Source organism: Rutilus rutilus (genome assembly GCF_951802725.1).
Source record: "Rutilus rutilus genome assembly, chromosome: 7".
Classification (NCBI taxonomy): domain Eukaryota; kingdom Metazoa; phylum Chordata; class Actinopteri; order Cypriniformes; family Leuciscidae; genus Rutilus; species Rutilus rutilus.
Window position 1 is genome coordinate 12,809,750 of NC_140221.1, and position 19,521 is coordinate 12,829,270.

The 19,521-nt window shown below is 38.5% G+C and overlaps 1 protein-coding gene across 2 annotated transcripts in view; it reads left to right on the top strand.

The window, feature by feature from the left end:
• Nucleotides 1-19,521, top strand: part of LOC311294160 (integrin alpha-X-like) — a 190,903-nt gene that overhangs the window by 156,892 nt on the left and 14,490 nt on the right. For both annotated transcript variants that reach the window (XM_084414877.1, XM_084414876.1), the window contains exons 21-24: nucleotides 2,309-2,410; nucleotides 7,091-7,170; nucleotides 18,262-18,348; nucleotides 18,430-18,490. In XM_084414877.1, the coding sequence (XP_084271003.1) occupies nucleotides 2,309-2,410; nucleotides 7,091-7,170; nucleotides 18,262-18,348; nucleotides 18,430-18,490 (330 nt within the window). The remainder of the gene's footprint in view (nucleotides 1-2,308; nucleotides 2,411-7,090; nucleotides 7,171-18,261; nucleotides 18,349-18,429; nucleotides 18,491-19,521) is intronic.

Genomic DNA, 19,521 nt, shown 5'->3' on the forward strand with positions numbered 1-19,521 from the left:
TTAAACATTAAAATTCCGATTAAACTTCGACTATTAGTTCTTGCTCTGCTGAGGAGAAAAACTGTGCGCGCTCTTTGGCCACGCTGAACAGCCAATAGCAGCGTTGCTGATCAATGTTTCTACTATCGATACATATCCACTTTTAAACCAGCGCATGAACGCACAATTATCTCAGATAACTCAATCCAGCTATACTAATCATATCCGGCACGTGTGTTCAAAGAACCTAATTAGCCAGATCATGATTAGCACGATGATATCATCTTGGATGTGTAATTTGATCTCGGATGTTTTAAGCAACGTACGAAGAACGGGCCCCTGCAGTAATGTTTTTCATTGATGTTATGGCAGTCCACTCTGCTTATTGTTTTTCGAGAATGTTGCACACAATGTTTGTCACTGTGCACGAAACTTCATGCCAATAAATCATCAGAAATATTGCTGACATGTGCGCGTCTCAAGCACCCTCTTTACGTTTGTCCTAATGCCTGTTAGTTGTCCGTGGATTTGCCTATATTTGGCGTTTAAAATGGAAACGTCTCTAGACATGGAAAATCGATTTTACAGTCGATTCAATGAACACTTATGTCTCAAAAATCGCACAAGTGAATAAAAGTGGTAGCCCTATTTCTGGCCTAAGCCCCAATTCATGTTTGAGCTCTAAGACTATGTGCCATATTACTAGAGAGAAGAGCAGCACCATCCCAGGAGGGATGAATACCTCTTCATATCTCTTTTCAACAGGTCAGATATGCCCCAAAAACTTTTCCAATAGTCTATGAATTCTATATTATTTTGCGGACACCAGACAGCCAGCCATTGAGTGAGCACAGTCTACTAAGTATCTCATCACTCCTGCGAACAGGAAGGGGGCCAGAGCAAATTACTGTGCCTGACATCGTACTTGCGAGTTCACACACCTCTTTAACGTTGATTTTGGTGATCTCTGACTGGCGAAGTCGAACATCATTAGTGCTTACGTGAATAATAATCTTAGAGAATTTACGATTAGCATTAGCCAGCACTTTTAAATTTGCTTTGATGTCAGGCGCTCTGGCTTCCGGCAAACATGTGACTATGGTGGCTGGTGTCTCTATTTTCACATTCTGTGTAATTGAATCACCAATAACTAGGGCACATTCAACAGGATTCTCAGTGGGTGTTTCACTGAGTGGGGAGAATCTATTTGTTATGGTAATCGGAACGGAAGAGCGGTGTTTTGTCCCGCGACTACAAGGTCTCACGGTCACCCATCACGGGCTCTACAGCCGGAACCGAACAATGTACAGAGTTCACTAAGCTAGTCGCATCCAAAGCAGTATCTAAAGCCCTTGCATTCTTACTATCCTCGATTAAAGTTTGGATGCATGTCTCTAGTTCTGAAATCTTCTCCGTCAGCCTGACTGTCTCCCTGCATTTATCACATGTAAATCCTTCATTGCTGACAGAGAATGCTATACTATACATGTGACATAAAGTGCAAGTGACAATAACAGAAGACATTACTCACTGTGTTTGTTGACTGATCCTACTCACCACAGTTGTTTGATTTGTAAAAGGCGCGGGTGCGGGTGTACTATTGGAAATTTAATTCCTGATATCAAGAATGAGCATTTTAACTAGTAAAATTATTGAAAAATAATAATAATAATAATAATCATATCCTAGGAATGATTAAACGTCAAAACATCTTGCCATACTCAAACAACTCAAGTTGTGGCGCATCATGTCAAATAATGTTCCTGGTGTAGATACGTTGGATGGGTTTATTGTAAGCAAAATGCTTTTTTTCTCTAGAGAGAGTGTTAAGTCTACTCAACTGCTTACTCTTGACACATAGCAACACAGCTAAAACTATTCCTAATATGTTGGACCTTTTATTGAAAGTCTACTTTTACCTGTTGAGACATGCCTTCATAAACACCTCTAAGAGCTGTCTTTGTTATGTTTGAGTTGGAGGCACGACACGTGAAAGTAGCATTTACAAGCTTGTTTGAAAATATTATTTTATTTTTGTAATTCTGCTAGGTGCCATTAGTGTCACAGAAACTACATACTTCACCTTTAAGTAAAATGTTTATTGCTGGGATCTCTTAGAGCCTCTGGTTTCACTGGCAGGTTTTACCAGTTGTCTTTTTCGATAAATTGAAATGACTCTATTCCAATCTGATCTTGTAATACCCATTCATCCATTCTCCGAACCGCTTGTTCAATATATGGTTGTGGGGATGCTGGAGCCTGTTCTGGTAACATGCAATAGAAATAAAGTTCCAGTGACATAATAAAAATGTTGTTCTTTGTCATGTAGTCTGGTTTACAGGTGTGGTGTGAGTCCAATCACACAGAGCACTCAAGCGTCACTTCCACAGCATGCAAGCTTGGTGCAACAGTATTCCGCCAGAGAGCAAAGGTTGGTAAACCACCAGACAAGTTTCCTCAACATTTAAGCCATCATAAATTAAACTTTTACTATGTTTATGTATAAATTACTGGGTCATGCTAATTAAAGTATTACTATTACTATTGCTCATTGTAAAAGGTCTTTGAAATGAGAAGTCAAGGTCTGCTTAAGGTGGACTCTGGTCCTCTTTATTAACACTGCACTAGTGCGTAATCAAATAGAATCCAAAAACAACAGTGCAACATGCGCTTCCTTACAATAAATCACTTTCTTCAGAAGTTCCGCTTTCAAGCGCACAAGTGTGTGCATTCCTGAGTCCACCGGTCTCTCCCTGTGGCCTATCAAGCTGTCGGCCTTTATTCTCTCCATGGCAATCACTGCAATCAGATACAGGTGTAGTTGCTTTGCACTTGACCCACTTACGCATCGCTTGTCTCCTGACTCGCTTCACCATTGAAGACTCAGCTGAACCGCATGTCTGTAAAAAGAAGGGGAGATTGAAGTCAGGAGAGTGTAAAAGTGGTCCGCCACACAAAGCAGCCTTCACGTGAGAGAAAGCCTGTTGGCACAGCTGCGTCCACTGGACAAGGTCTGGCCCTTCCTTTTTAGTGAGGTCAGTCAGCGGGCTGGTGAGGTCCGAATTATTATACACAAACCACCTGTTATTACTGAGTCAGGAGACAAGCGATGCGTAAGTGGGTCAAGTGCAAAGCAACTACACCTGTATCTGATTGCAGTGATTCCCGCCAGCCCCAGGAACTGCCTCACCTCCTTTTTGGTCTTGGGTCTTAGGCAGGCTACAATCGCTGCTGTCTAATTAATTTTGGGACGCACCTGCCCATGACTCAATTGGAAGCCCAGAAACCTTACCTCTACACGCCCAATTGCACACTTCTTCGGGTTTGCTGTTAGCCCAGCTGCTCTCAGCGTTCTCAGGACAGCCCTCTGATGTTTAATATGCCGATGCCAATCATTACTATAAATGATGATATCAAGCAGCATATTCCGAATGTGGCCGGAGGATTCTGTCCATGAGACGCTGGTACGTCGCCGCTGCCCCAAACAACCTGAAAGGATGTGTCACAAATTGATGTAATCCAAATGGTGTGGTGAAGGCTGAAAGGGGATCTAAGGGGATCTACCAATATAATATCTACCTTTTGGTAAATCCAGCGTTGAATAAAAACAAGCTGCACCTAACCGATAAAGCAATCCCTCAATGCGCGGAATTGGATATGCATCGAATTTCAATACATCCTTACATTTGCGGTAGTCCACACAGAACCTGACTGAGCCATCCGTTTTTGGTACTAAAACTATTGGGCTCGCCCAGTTGCTGTGGGACTCTTTTATTACCCCCATCTCTAACATGGCCTTTAATTCATCCTGAACTATCTTTTTCTTATGTTCAGGTAATCGATATGGTGCTGAATAAGGTTTGTTCGACCAGGCAGGGGCGAGAACACGTCTGCAAATTCCGTTTGCAACCTGGCCACATCAGTGAGCTGTGAATTTAGAGCTAAACAAAGGGAGTATTACAAGAACTTTATCTCCCTGTGCAAATTCACGCAGTCTGGTGCCCCTGTTATATAACTGACTCTGTTTGTCCTGGGCCTGCAGCAAATTTTCCATAGATAGCTGTCCCAAGGTGTGGATTTTTTCTCGGAGGTCCAGGATATACTGAATTTCCATTTTACTATCTGAAGGTCCGTCCTCCCAAGCCTCTCTAAGGACATCAAGCGCTTTTGGAGTGGCCGGTGGATTCACCATCTGACATTCACAACAAGCTGCGCACCACCTGCGCACATTCTCGTAAATGCCCGGTCAGAAAAATCGGGCCATGAGCCGATTCAGTGTTGACACCTGTCCTGAATGCCCCACCATCAGATTACAATGAGGCACCTGGAAAAGTATTTCCCGACGGCGTTTTGTCACTAATAATTTGGTTGTATCCATTTACAAATGTCTCTTGGGTCTCTCGGTACAACCTTTCTTTTATAATAGCAAAATAAGGATAGGTGAGCGGTCGGTTTGGTTGAAGAAGCTGACCGTCGATGGTTCGGACCATTTTTAAGCATCTCATCTCGAGACTGCTCCAGGGGAAAGTCATCGCGTTCGGGCAGGTTTATATCTGTCTCCACACTCGGTTCCCCCTAGCGCAGAGCTCAAAGGACCCGGTTCAGCTTAACCCATCTGAGCCACCGCTTGCCCCACCTGCGCTCTCTTCTTCCAAGAGACATCTGCTCAAACTCCCTAATAATTGATTAAAACAAAATCAAACAGAAACCAAAAAAAAAATAAAAAAATGGCGCAACATGTGCTTCCTACATTATTTACCCATAAAGGTGCGTTTTAGTACCTTACAGTAGTAATATGTACCCTAATATTGCACATACTACTATGAACATTTAGGGGTAAATGAGGTACAAAGATGTCACTTTGAGGGTATTGCCCCAGAGACAAGCTGTTGTAGCTCCAAAAGGTAAAAATGTTTCACTTTTTTCGACAAAACACCTTAGCAACCATCTAGACCATTGTAGCAACCACATCTTTGCCTCTAACAATCCCCCACATCTTTTGTTGCATTGAGTTTTGCACAGGAAAACATAACTCACATTTTCTTCAGAAAGGCAAAAAAAAATATTTAAATGAATCATTTCCCAATAATCAAAAAGTTTCAAAAAGCATTATTCAACTAGAAAAAAAAAAGTTTGTTGTGACAAACTTTAAGTTGGCTTGAGAAAGCCGGACCAGAGAGTTTGAAGAAGTTTAAAGTAGTTCGAAGTTTAAAGTTAGTTTAAAGTTTGATTGATAGATTAGTTAGAAAGAAAGAATAGTTGGAAAGAAAGAAAGAAAGAAAGAAAGAAAGAAAGAAAGAAAGAAAGAAAGAAAGAAAGAAAGAAAGAAAGAAAGAAAGAAAGAAAGAAAGAAAGAAAGATTAGTTAGAAAGAAAGAAAGAAAGATTAGTTGGAAAGAAAGAAAGATAAATAGATAGATTAGTTAAAAGAAAGATTAGTTAGAAAAAAAGAAAGAAAGATAGATAGATAGATTAGTTAGAAAGAGCAAGAAAGAAAGATAGATTAGTTAGAAAGAGCAAGAAAGAAAGATAGATTAGTTAGAAAGAAAGATTGGTTGGAAAGAAAGATTAATTAGAAAGAAAGAAAGATTAGTTAGTAAGAAAGAAAGATTAGTTAGAAAGAAAAAAGAAAGCTAGATTAGTTAGAAATAAAGAAATAAAGAAAGAGATTAGTTAGAAAGAGTAAGAAAGAAAGATTAGTTGAAAAGAGAAATATTAGTTAAAAAGAAAGAAAAAAGAAAGATTAGTTAAAAAGAAAGAAAGATAGATTAGTTAGAAAGAAAGAAAGAAAGAAAGAAAGAAAGAAAGAAAGAAAGAAAGAAAGATTGATTAGTTAAAAAGAAAGAAAGATAGATTAGCTAGAAAGAAAGATAAATTAGTTAAAAAGACAGGAAGATAGATTAGCTAGAAAGAAAGATAGATTAGTGTCATGATCCTGGTATTCTCTCTCTCTCTTTCTCCCTCTGCTGGTCTCATTCACACACTCACACACACCCTCCTTTTACACACACACATACACTCACTTATACTCAGCTGTTCCTCATTACCTGTTGCCATCATCCTTTCCACACCTGTCCCCTCTTTCTCTCTGATTAGCACCACTACTTCTAGTTCTCGTCTTCCCTTTGTCCTCTGACAGATTATTAACGTTGTATACGTATGTGTCTGATCTCTCTACCACCAAGTCTTGTCTTGTCTTGTCTGGTCTATACGACCTTCTCGTCTACCTCCACTGCCTTAAGTGTTTGCACTAAATCTGTGCTCTGCCCAGCTTACCTGCCGCTGAATGCTGTGATCGGTTCCGTGAGTACACCAGTCTACGGCCGCTGCTGCTTGCCACCGCTGTTCTCATCTATGGACCTGTTTTACCCTGCCTTGGGACTTCATCTGCTTTTGTTGATTATTTATGAGAGACTTTCTGTTTGCCAGCCAAAGCGGCCAATTGCCTAATTTCTATTAAAGACATTATTACCTGCTTTCGCTTTTGGGTCCTCTCTCTCAACTCTGACAATTAGATAGATAGATAGATAGATAGATAGATAGATAGATAGATAGATAGATAGATAGATAGATAGATAGATAGATAGATAGATAGATAGATAGATAGATAGATAGATAGATAGATAGATAGATAGATAGATAGATAGATAGATAGATAGAGTTTATTAGTACATAGAATTGTAGTTGAATTCAGTCTAGGGCTTCAAGGATTTTAGATTTGAGTTTTTGTGTTGTGCACTACTGGGCCACCGTAGCCTTGGCTCAATTTGAACATTCTGCAATTAAAGTCAATGGGATTTTTCCGAGTTTTAATCCTAATTTTTAGGAAAACCGTAAGTCCGATCAGTTAGAAAAGATATATATTACACCGAGTCAGAACAGTTTGAAGGTCTGAGCTGAGTTTGGAGTATGTAGAGTTAAAGCTCTAGGAGGGGTTAGAGTTGAAAATTTGGGTCAGAATAATAATAAGTTTAAATAGGATTTCAGTAAGTTGGCTTTCTCAAGCCAACTTAATTATTATATTGTTTAGGTGCAGCTAGTTGATGCATATGTCAGTAAACTGTAGTTTAATAAGCTTATATCCTGTGTTTGTTTGTTTTTTTCTTTCTAAGACCACACTAATGATGTCATTCACGGTGTCTACACCCTTTGCTGTAAATGAGCATCTGGTTGTCAATGCATCAGTCACAAGGTCAGAAACTATAACTGATACTTAAAGGTGAAATGTGTTCTTTCTACACTGGGCTGTGTGTTGTTTCTTACAGGTATTGAAGAACTGAATCAACACTGAGCTGACTAGAGCTGAATAATGACACTATTGTCTTTTTTAGAGCTGCTTGACAGCACGGCAACTTCCTCTCACTCGCTCGTCTCATTCACTCTGGTTGAATAGTATTGCTGTTATGGTGAATATCCACTACAGTGGCTAAACTCAAATGCTAAAATTCCTCTATTTGGGGTGTGTCTGTAGTCAGTGTGTTTAACAATGGCGGCTCCAGGATTTTTTTCTTGGGGGTGCTAAGGGTGTGCTTAACATTTCAGAGGGGCATCAATACCATGTAGTTATTGCATATACTATGTATATACTGAACAAAATTATAAACGCAACACTTTTGGTTTTGCCCCCATTTTTCATGAGCTGAACTCAAAGATCTAAGACTTTTTCTATGTACACAAAAGGCCTATTTTTCTCAAATATTGTTCACAAATCTGTCTAAATCTGGGTTAGTGAGCACTTCTCCTTTGCTGAGATAATCCATCCACCTCACAGGTGTGGCATATCAAGATGCTGATTAGACAGCATGATTATTGCACAGGTGTGCCTTAGGCTGGCCACAATAAAAGGCCACTCTAAAATGTGCAGTTTTATCACACAGCACAATGCCACAGATGTCGCAAGTTGTAAGGGAGCGTTTGGCATGCTGACTGCAGTAATGTCCACCAGAGCAGTTGCCCGTGAATTGAATGTTCATTTCTCTACCATTAGCCGTCTCCACCACACCACACCAGCCCAGGACCTCCACATCCAGCAGCCATCTTCACCTCCAAAATCGTCTTAGACCAGCCACCCGGACAGTAGCTGCAACAATCGGTTTGCATAACCAAAGAATTTCTGCACAAACTGTCAGAAAAAGTCTCAGGGAAGCTCACCTACATGCTCGTCATCCTCATCGGGGTCTCGACCTGACTGCAGTTCGTCATCGTAACCGACTTGAGTGGGCAAATGCTCACATTTGATGGCGTCTGGCACTTTATTATTATTATTACCTTTATTTAACCAGAAAGAAAACTCATTGCACTGCGTGAGGCAAATGGTGGTCACACCAGATACTGACTGGTTTTCGGACCCCATCCAATCCATTATCATTTTGTTCAGTGTGTATATATATATTGCCGCTGTAGTGGACATTCACTGTTACCAGCCCTGAATTTCGATCCTGGATTGCGGGTATGCATATAATTTTACTCATTGCCGCAGGTTTTGCTCTCCCACCCAAAGCGCTCACACATAAAACCAACTCTCAAACATCTTGCGGGTATCAAATAAAAAATTAAACAATTGCAATATTTTTCGCAACTTATTGCTCTTAAACGCAACAAGCTGAAATAAGCCGTGTATTTGGTAATACACAAAATATTATGTGAAAATGGCCATCTTGGTGCGTATTCACATAAACACAGTCAGTTATGTAAGTGAACCTAAACAGTTGAGAGAGAAAGTGTATAAAAGTATAAAGTATATAAAAAAATTATATTAATTCTACCTTGGTGCTGCAAGGATATTGCAAAACGCCAAGATAACCGACCTCATCAGAGCTGCCTGCCTGCCTCAGCACAGTCTAACAGCGCTCGTCAATGTCAAAATATTTGAGATAACCAATCAAATCAAAGTAGGCCAGGTTTATGTTCACAGGCATTGACTGCCGCTGAGTGCAAATTCCACAGCGTGATGCTTCAGTTAACGGTTATGCAAGATGTAAGTAGCTCAACAACTCAACATTTAATATTTGACAGCTGTTTTACGATATAAATGTTAAACGACCAACAGAAATAATCAGGGATGCAAACTAATAAACGTTTGTCTTGTTGCGAATCATCAGAATCAGTCAGGTCCATTTTGTAATAAGTTTTATTTAGGAGAATGATCGACAGGCAAAGGTCAGGCACGGGCAAGGTCAATAGGGCAGAGCAGGCAAGCGTAGTGGAAAACAGGCAAGGGTTCAGAGGCTGGCAGCAAGCGAGACAGAATCCAGATACAAGGCAGTGGGTCAATGGGCAGGCAGCAGGCAACGAGAAGATCAGTACAGAATGGGTCAAACACAGGCAGGCAAAACACGGGAGAAACGCTCAGAACTGATCACAGCAGTAAAACAAGACTTCGCACTGGTTGCAATGTGAGTGTGTTTTTTATGTGGGTAGGGAACAAGATGCAGGTGCGTGTGTGATCACTGATTGCAGGTGGATGCGGGATCAGTCCAGGAATGCTGTATCATGGGAATTGGAGTTCGTATCGGAAAGTCAGTATTCGGGCGAGAGTGCCCTCTGGCTGCCAGAGAGGGAGGTCATGGAGTCTGTGATCGTGACAGAGCCCCTCCCCCCTGTGAGCGACTCCTGGCGCGAGGATGCTGACGACATCCGGGTCTACCACGTGGTCGGGGAGCAGGTTTGTTCGGATGGCTATGATAGAATTCAGTGGTGAGAGTGGGGTCCAGTATGTCCCTGGCGTTGACCCACGAACGTTCCTCTGGGCCTAATCCCTCCCAATCGACCAGGTATTAAAGTGTGTTACCCCGACGCCTGGAGTCCAGCTGCTGGTGTACTCGATAGGCCTCCTCGCCTTCCACCAGGATGGGTAGGGGGCTTGGCTCCTGGGACCTCTCCTCTCCTCCCTCAGTGGGGTCAGCAGCAGGTTTGAGTAGTGAAACATGGAAGGTGGGAGCAATACAGAAATGGTTAGGCAGGGCAAGACGGTAAGATACTGGGGTAATTTGTCGGAGGATTTTGAGGATTGATTGGAAGAGGATTGAAAAACAGGATGGAGAGAGAAATGAACAGAAAGAATGTAATGTTGAAAACAGAAGACAGGAGGAGATGAGATAGAGGGAGCAGGTTATGAAAAGCAGAGAGAAAAAGAGGCTGAGAGAAAGAACACAGAAGACACAAAGGGAAAAGACTCTGAGAAATTGCATGAACAGAGCAATGCTAGTGGAGACCAGACTGGACGAGAGGAGAGAGAGAGCTGAGAGGGGAGAGAGCTGATGGTAGTCAAAAAGGCCCATTTGGTAACACTTTATAATAAGTGCACGCTATTAATCATTAGTTAAGCATTAGTAAACAGTTAATTCATAATTTATAAAGCATTAAAAGACATCAATAAGCAGTTTATAAATACAGTTATAAATGCTTCGTTCTTGATTTTAAAGCATATCTATAATGTGTTTAATAATTGTATTTTCATACTTTATTAATGATCAATTTATCATTTCTAAATGAAGTATTGCATTATTTACAAACCGGTTATTTAGGAGATGTCAGTGGTTCACAAGATCACTTACAAAGTGTAAGTAAATGATTAATAAACTGTTTAAATACATATTATTATTCAGACATATAGTAATAGTTACTTAGTGTGTTAATAAATGCTTTATTAACATGTATTTCTACTGTAATTCAGGGTTAATTCAGGTAGTTATAAAGCATTTAGTAGTGGTCAGTTAACTATTTTGTGAGCTCATCTAAAGTGAGGACTATTTATGCCTTGTAAAGCATTTATAAAGGAGATTTAAAGTCTGTTAATATTTCTATGTTCTGTATCACTGTGTGTGTTTGTTTCCTTTTTCTGTTTAGAAGATAACTGAGTCTTTAAATCTCCTTTATAAATGCTTTACAAAGCATAACTAGTCCTCACTTTAGATGAGCTCACAAAATAGTGAACTGACCACTACTAAATGCTTTATAACTCCCTGCATTTACTACATTTACTCACACTTTCTAAGTGATCTTATTAATCAATGACAACACCTAGTTTGTAAATAATGGTAAATAATATAACTGGTTTGTAAATAATGCTATAGTTTATTTAGAAATGATAAATTGATCATTAATAAAGTATGAAAATACAATTATTAAACACATTATAGATATGCTTATAAATCAAGAATAAAGCATTTATAGCTGTATTTATAAACTGCTTATTAATGTCTATTAATGCTTTATAAATGATGAATTAACTGTTTAGTAATGCTTAACTAATGATTAATAGCGTGCAGTTATTATAAAGTGTTACCGCACATTTCTACATGAATTTGATCCTGCCAAATTGAAAAATAAACAGCTAACAGATGAAGAGAAGTACTGCCTTCTAAAGAATAAGTGGTTCAAACATAACCATAATTACCCTAAAACAAAGTTTGGTGAAAAGCAGTTACGCTATAATATGAAGTGGGAGGAGAAATATCCTTGGCTAAGATATTTAGTTTCAGAAGATTCCACCTACTGTGCTATTTTATGTCATTTTGCAACAAAAAAAAAAAAAAACACGATTTTCATACATAAACAATTTCGTGACTGGAAAAATGCTATTGGAGAGAAGCGAGGAATCATTTCTAACCACAGCTCTAGTCCAGGGCACCTAAATGCTTCTGAGTTTGCTGAGAATTTTCTATCAGTTGCACAAGGGCAACAGAAAAGCATTCATTCTGTTCTAAGCAATGCATATGCCATAGCTGTCAACCCTCCCGTTTTTTCCGGGTTTCTCACGTATTTTAACTCTTTTCCCGCTGTCTTCCCGTTTTAGTATTTTCCCGTAAAATATCCCGTATTTTTAAAAGTCTTAAAAACGGCCAGATTTTCATCCTAGGTCTTAAATTTCATTTAGTCAGGTGACAGATCTAAAAAAGTGTTTACCCTCGTTAATTTCCAGAAACGCTGGCCGCAGAAAGTTGTTACAAAGTAGCAAAAAGTATGGAGTTGTAGCCTACAAAGCGGAGCGCTAGATCAGGGGCTCATGGCTTGATATGAGCTAGCTCGCCAGAGGCCGTTCACATATCGCGTCTTTTGCGCGCTCAAGTTTGTTCAAATGTAGGCGCGCGGCAAGCACGCTCATAATTGAAGCGACGCGCAAATTTTTTTACCAGGCGCAACAAGATGAAAAAAATCTACACTTTTCAGAATGCCGCAAACGCACCGCAGGTCATGTGACAGGAACCAACCAATCACCCCTTTCCATAACAACATTGAAAGCACAGTCAACATGAAGGATGGGGGTGCACCCAAACACTACTAATAAATATAAGCTATAATGTGTAAATGTCAGTAATTTATCTTTTTTGACTTTTTATAAAAAAATATTTAAAGGCTGAAATATGAGGTTTATCTTTGAATAAAACCTTTTTTGTCAAAACTTTATTTGAATTTGTACATGTTAGTAGATAACATGTTGCAAGACACTCTTCTAAAATCTGGCCATCATTTTTAATGGTATTTTAATGTTTACGTAAACAAAAAGTGCATATTGATGCTAATCAATTTGTTTTTTGCTGTTTTTCGACATAAAACTTGTTGAATTGACTTCATTCTGTAGTATTAGTACTTTTTGAACAGGATTCTGTGATAACCGTGATCATTTTGGTCATTTTAATCATCTTATCATTTCCTCTAGTTATGATCAACTAAAACAACAATCAACAATAACTGTGTTTTTACAGTATAATATGCAAAAGTACCCTTTTCGGTAACCCTTTATTTTACAGTCCCCTAATTACTAGGTATTTACCTAGTAAATACATGGTAAGTTATAGTTGGTTATTGGTAATTACCACAGGTAACAAGTATGTAAATGCAGAGAAACTACAAACTAATTACTAGGTATTTACCTGGTAAATACATGGTAAGTTATAGTTGTTTATTGGTAATTACCACAGGTAACAAGTATGTAAATGCAGAGAAACTACAAACTAACTACTAAGTATTTACCTGGTAAGCATATGGTAAATTATAGTATTTTAGTGTGTAATTACTTAAGGTGATTAGTATGCAATTACAGAGAAACTACCAGGGAAAAAAACACCACTGTTAAATATCAACTCAACAAAGTACTGTGTACTTGTTACCTGTTTAGGTTGGTAATAACTCCGATTTAATTGTGTACTTCCTCAGAATGTAGGCAGACTATTTTTAGAAACACCTCCAGTATTACTCATCAATTCAAGTTAGGTTTGTAGTTATCCTAGGGTTATGTTGGTAACAGTCCATGTTTATTTATTACTATCTTGAAATTAAGACGGTAGTTTCCAATAAATTACCTTGTCTTACATAGTTGTTGTTCATTGCTACACCCATTTATAGAGGGTTTATCAAATAATTTACCTTACACTTACCTGGTAACTACCCCGCAGGAACAGTTTTCCCTAATGTCATGGCACATCTTAAATACTGGGTATGTTCTTGCAAATGTTTTTACAATTTACTCAGTAAGTAAAGTGCAACTGTACTGTAAAATGAAGCCTTGTTTATTTCCATGGTATTACCGGAATTGTACCATATAACTTGATCATTCCCTTTTCCATATAGTCACACTTTTTTACCTCATATGTCCTGCAACGTTACCAAGGAAAACATGACAATTTACTCAGTAAGTAAAGTGAAACTGTACTGTAAAATGAAGCCTTGTTTATTTCCATGGTATTACCGGAATTGTACCATATCATTCCCTTTTCCATAGTCACATTTTTATTTATTTGTTTTCCTAGTATGTCCTGCAACGTTACCAAGGAAAACATGACAATTTTCTTGGTAAGTAAAGTGTAACTGTACTGTAAAATGAAGCCTTGTTTATTTCCATGGTATTACCAGAATTGTACCATATAACCTGATCATTCCCCTTTTCCATATAGTCACAATTTTTTACCTCGTATGTCCTGCAACGTTACCAAGGAAAACATGACAATTTACTCAGTAAGTAAAGTGAAACTGTACTGTAAAATGAAGCCTTGTTTATTTCCATGGTATTACCGGAATTGTACCATATCATTCCCTTTTCCATAGTCACATTTTTATTTATTTGTTTTCCTAGTATGTCCTGCAACGTTACCAAGGAAAACATGACAATTTACTCAGTAAGTAAAGTGCAGCTGTACTGTAAAATGAAGCCTTGTTTATTTCCATGGTATTACCAGAATTGTACCATATCATTCCCTTTTCCATAGTCACATTTTTATTTATTTGGTTTCCTAGTATGTCCTGCAACGTTACCAAGGAAAACATGACAATTTTCTTGGTAAGTAAAGTGTAACTGTACTGTAAAATGAAGCCTTGTTTATTTCCATGGTATTACCAGAATTGTACCATATAACCTGATCATTCCCCTTTTCCATATAGTCACAATTTTTTACCTCGTATGTCCTGCAACGTTACCAAGGAAAACATGACAATTTACTCAGTAAGTAAAGTGAAACTGTACTGTAAAAGGAAGCCTTTTTATTTCCATGGAATTACTGGGATCTTACCCTATAATCTGTTATAGCTACGTAACTGTACCTATTACAGATTATAGGGTAAGATCCCAGTAATTCCATGGAAATAAAAAGGCTTCCTTTTACAGTAACGTTCCAGTTTCACTTTACTTACTGAGAATGTTCAACGTGATCTCATGAGAATACGTGTGTATTTTTACGTAAAGTGTAATTCTACCATACGTACATTTACTTACGTTTTATACACACAGAAACGTATAGTATTTACAGCACTAAAACGTAAAATGTTTGCATTAACAGCACAAAAACATAAATTATTTACGTATGAACAACTCTATACCGACGTATTTGTACGCATTCTTATTTATGCATATTAAAATCGTGGCATTAATGTTTTGACTCTATTGCATTCAAATGTCTTATCAATTACGTTTTCAGTCGCATTTATGCAGTTTACTCAAGAAATAGACTAATAACATTTCGCTCTGTTCGTGCCTTCTGCTGCAAACTCGTTTCGGAGGATTAGCATACATGCAGTTAAACAAGAATACACTTTAAAACCTTAAAAGTACCTTATTTAATCGTTTAACCATTTTAATATTTAGTTTATTTACAGTGAGACACAAAATGCGTTTTTTTCCAATAGAACAATAATACACCAAAACCCAACATAAATTCACAAAAGACATCAATTTTATTATAGCCTACTTGATATAATCCAAATCTTTAGAATCCATACGTTTGCAAGAAAGAGATCCAAATTCAGCCCTTTATCCAGTGAGTGATCTTCATCTCCATTCCACAGGCTTTAACAACAGCGCAGTCTGTAACTGTCAAATCCCGCGGACCCGCGCTCGTTGATGAATTCAAATTCAAAAATTGCGCCCTCAAGAAGCGTTACGACATGTTTTACGGCAGTGATATCAAACGCTCATTGGCTCTCGTCTGTTCGTCTATGTTCGTCACAGATTGCGACATGTCGTATTTCAGTCGGTAAACTATATTTGAAATGGAGAAGCACGCCGCGCGCGCCTTCACACAGAGCGAAGCCGGATTAACATTTTCATGGATTAATCATTTAAATTCTGCTCTGTAAATTACCTCATTCAAAATTATTATATACTGAAAGAGAGGACTGTGACTGCAACACATCGTCATGTGAACGACTTTTGGTACCGGTTTTGACATTTTCGCAATAAATAAATTATTGTGATTACACGTATGTTGTTTTTCTTCATAACTGTAGCCTATGTAGTTTTCTATCTTTGAAAATTACGTGTTAATACTACGTATTAACAATGAGACCAGGCTGGAATGTTTTAGTTAAGTTGCAGAACACACGGTAAAAGTTTGTGATTTCAAAAATGTTTAAGCAGTAGCAAAGGATGTGGTAAGAGTCTGGTAATACCATGGAAATAAACAAGGCTTCCTTTTACAGTACAGTTGCACTTTACTTACTGAGTAAATTGTCATGTTTTCCTTGGTAACGTTGCAGGACATATGAGGTAAAAAAAAAAAAAAAGATGTGACTATGGAAAAGGGAATGATATGGTACAATTCCGGTAATACCATGGAAATAAACAAGGCTTCCTTTTACAGTACAGTTGCACTTTACTTACTGAGTAAATTGTCATGTTTTCCTTGGTAACGTTGCAGGACATATGAGGTAAAATAAAAAAAATATGTGACTATGGAAAAGGGAATGATATGGTACAATTCCGGTAATACCATGGAAATAAACAAGGCTTCCTTTTACAGTACAGTTTCACTTTACTTACTGAGTAAATTGTCATGTTTTCCTTGGTAACGTTGCAGGACATATGAGGTAAAATTTTTTGACTATATGGAAAAGGGAATGATATGGTACAATTCCGGTAATACCATGGAAATAAACAAGGCTTCATTTTACAGTACAGTTTCACTTTACTTACTGAGTAAATTGTCATGTTTTCCTTGGTAACGTTGCAGGACATACGAGGTAAAAAAATTTGACTATATGGAAAAGGGAATGATCAAGTTATATGGTACAATTCCGGTAATACCATGGAAATAAACAAGGCTTCATTTGTTGCACTTTACTTACTGAGTAAATTGTGAAAACATCTGCAAGAACATACCCAGTATTTAAGATGTGCCATGACATTATGAAAAACTGTTCCTGCGGGGTAGTTACCAGGTAAGTGTAAGGTAAATTATTTGATAAACCCTCTATAAATGGGTGTAGCAATGAACAACAACTATGTAAGACAAGGTAATTTATTGGAAACTACGTCTTAATTTCAAGATAGTAATAAATAAACATGGACTGTTACCAACATAACCCTAGGATAACTACAAACCTAACTTGAATTGATGAGTAATACTGGAGGTGTTTCTAAAAATTGGCTGCCTACATTCTGAGGAAGTACACAATTAAATCGGAGTTATTACCAACCTAAACAGGTAACAAGTACACAGTACTTTGTTGAGTTGATATTTAACAGTGGTGTTTTTTTCCCTGGTAGTTTCTCTGTAATTGCATACTAATCACCTTAAGTAATTACACACTAAAATACTATAATTTACCATATGCTTACCAGGTAAATACCTAGTAATTAGTTTGTAGTTTCTCTGCATTTACATACTTGTTACCTGTGGTAATTACCAATAAACAACTATAACTTACCATGTATTTACTAGGTAAATACCTAGTAATTAGGGGACTGTAAAATAAAGGGTTACCCAATTTGGTATTAAAAAAATATCTACCTCTCCCTCTGTCTCACACACACACATCAGATAATCCTAGATAGATAGAAAGATAGATAGATAGATACATAATGATCCCGAGGTAGCTATCTATCTAACTTGGATAATGCGTTAAATTTGAATCTTTATGGTCTTAAAATGTCTTAAAAAGGTCTTAAATTTGACTTACTGAAACCTGCAGAAACCCTGAATGTTTACTTTGTTAATAAATAAAGCTCTTTAAACATATCCATTGGTCTGTAATATATATTGTGTAGTTATAAACTCTTTAGACTGTTAATGATTAGTGCTTTTTTTTAAAGTTTTTGGGTAAGAATCGTGTAAAAAAAAAAATCCCTTATTTTGGGGATGGATTCCGGGAAATCTCCCTTATTTTCAATGTTCAATGTTGACAGCTATGGCATATGCAGAGAAGGTCAGTGTGAATCGCAAAGCTCTTCTTTCCATTCTAGATGTTATAATCAATCTGTCAAAGAGGAATGTAGCACTGCGTGGTAACTGGACAGGAGAAAGTGAAGATGGCAACTTTAATAATTTTCTCACATGGAAATCTTAAATTATAAACAATCATGTCTCTTCAGAAGACCTGGATTCGCTTGATTCATGTACTTTGTGAAAATATTGATTACCTAGACTTTCAATGGATGGACAAAAAAATATGAGATAATATTAAAAATATCCATATGGCAGAATATGAATATTCTTTAGGGAGTCGTATCGAAATTAGAAATTCCAGTATCATGACAACTCTATTGTATAAAGCGCTATATAAATAAAGGTGACTTGATTTGCACCACAAGCGGCACCAGATTTAATTGAAAAGAAAATTTGTTTTTAAAATGCTTTCCCCATCCCCATCTGACAAACACAGCAACACTGGCTCAACTAATGCAATCATTTGTGTGGGACTGTTGCTGTTTTTGTTATAGCACTGCAGAGTTTAGAATGTATTTTAACAGTGAAAGATTGCACACTTCACCTTTAATTACCCAAATCAAAAAGATGCTGCATAATTAGGGTGCTTTTTTAGAACTAACCTCAAATTTTCCTTCCCATAACAGTAAGAATGAGAACAATGACACAACCCAAGATAATCACGCTACTACATCCGTGGTAGTTAAACTTCCTGTTAATGTTATCTTAAATGAGTAAGTGTGAACTTTCTTTTCTCACTTTATATTTGACAGTAAGTGATTATTTACTAATATGTCACTTATTTGTTGTTTCAGTGGAGAGTCAACTCGGTTTGTCAGATATCCTGACAGAGCACAACTTGAGCATGTATACACGGTAAAACTAATTACACATCATGTGCTTTTTTTAAAGTGGACATGAAATTAACATTGGCCCTGTTTAGTATCATTGTGCAGTATTAATTTGTGCACATTATGCCAAAGAAACGTCTCGGTTGAGTATGCAACCCTCTTTCCCTGAAGGAGGGAATGGAGACGTAGTCGACGTCGACTGAATGGGATCATGCTAGGGAGCCTGTCATCTTCGAGTACTATTGAATGAGCCAATGCAAATTGGCGTGCATGATTCGCATCACACATTCCGCCCCCGCGGTGCGGGTATAAATACGGAAGTGGATGCACGCACTAGTTGCTTTTCGCTGAGGTGCCGAGAGTAACTCGGAGTCAGCGTTGGTCCAGCCATAGTTGCTAAAGGACTTCAGGGAACGAGGGTTGCATATGCAATCGAGACGTTCCCTTTCAGTCGTTCACGTTCGACGTAGTCGACGTTGACTGAATGGGATCTGCTATGGAAAGCGCCACTAGAGCTGCCACCTTCCAGTGCCTGGAGGAAAGCCTCCTGACCCCCCCGCAATTTTGAGACGGAGAAGGGCAAGGCTTAGGCCAGGGAAGTCAACTGCTGTTCCACAGGACCACTGGAAAAGTGTACCCTATCAATGGAAGGAAGGGACGCTGCGGAAACCACATCCTGCCCGAAGGGAGGTGACATGTGGGGAATGCACATATGGACTGAACAGATGACCGGCAGTACATCATATGGAATGTCACTGGGATGACTCCAGCCTATAACAGGGGGGAGGATCAACCGAACTGTGACGGCAGAGCGGACTCTGCCGAGGAAGCCGTACCGTGGAAGAATACACATATGGGATCGCCGTAGGGATCACAACATATGGACCCAGCCTAACACAGTTTCCACCAGTGCATACGAGTGATAGGCCTGGTTTCGGACGTTCCGCCACGTCTGTTGCCGAAGGGTATGGAGGAACTTGACAGGGTTCGGCTAATAAGGGGAACTCACTGGAGCAAGAATTGCACACGTATCCAGTCGATAGGAGGGGAATGGCG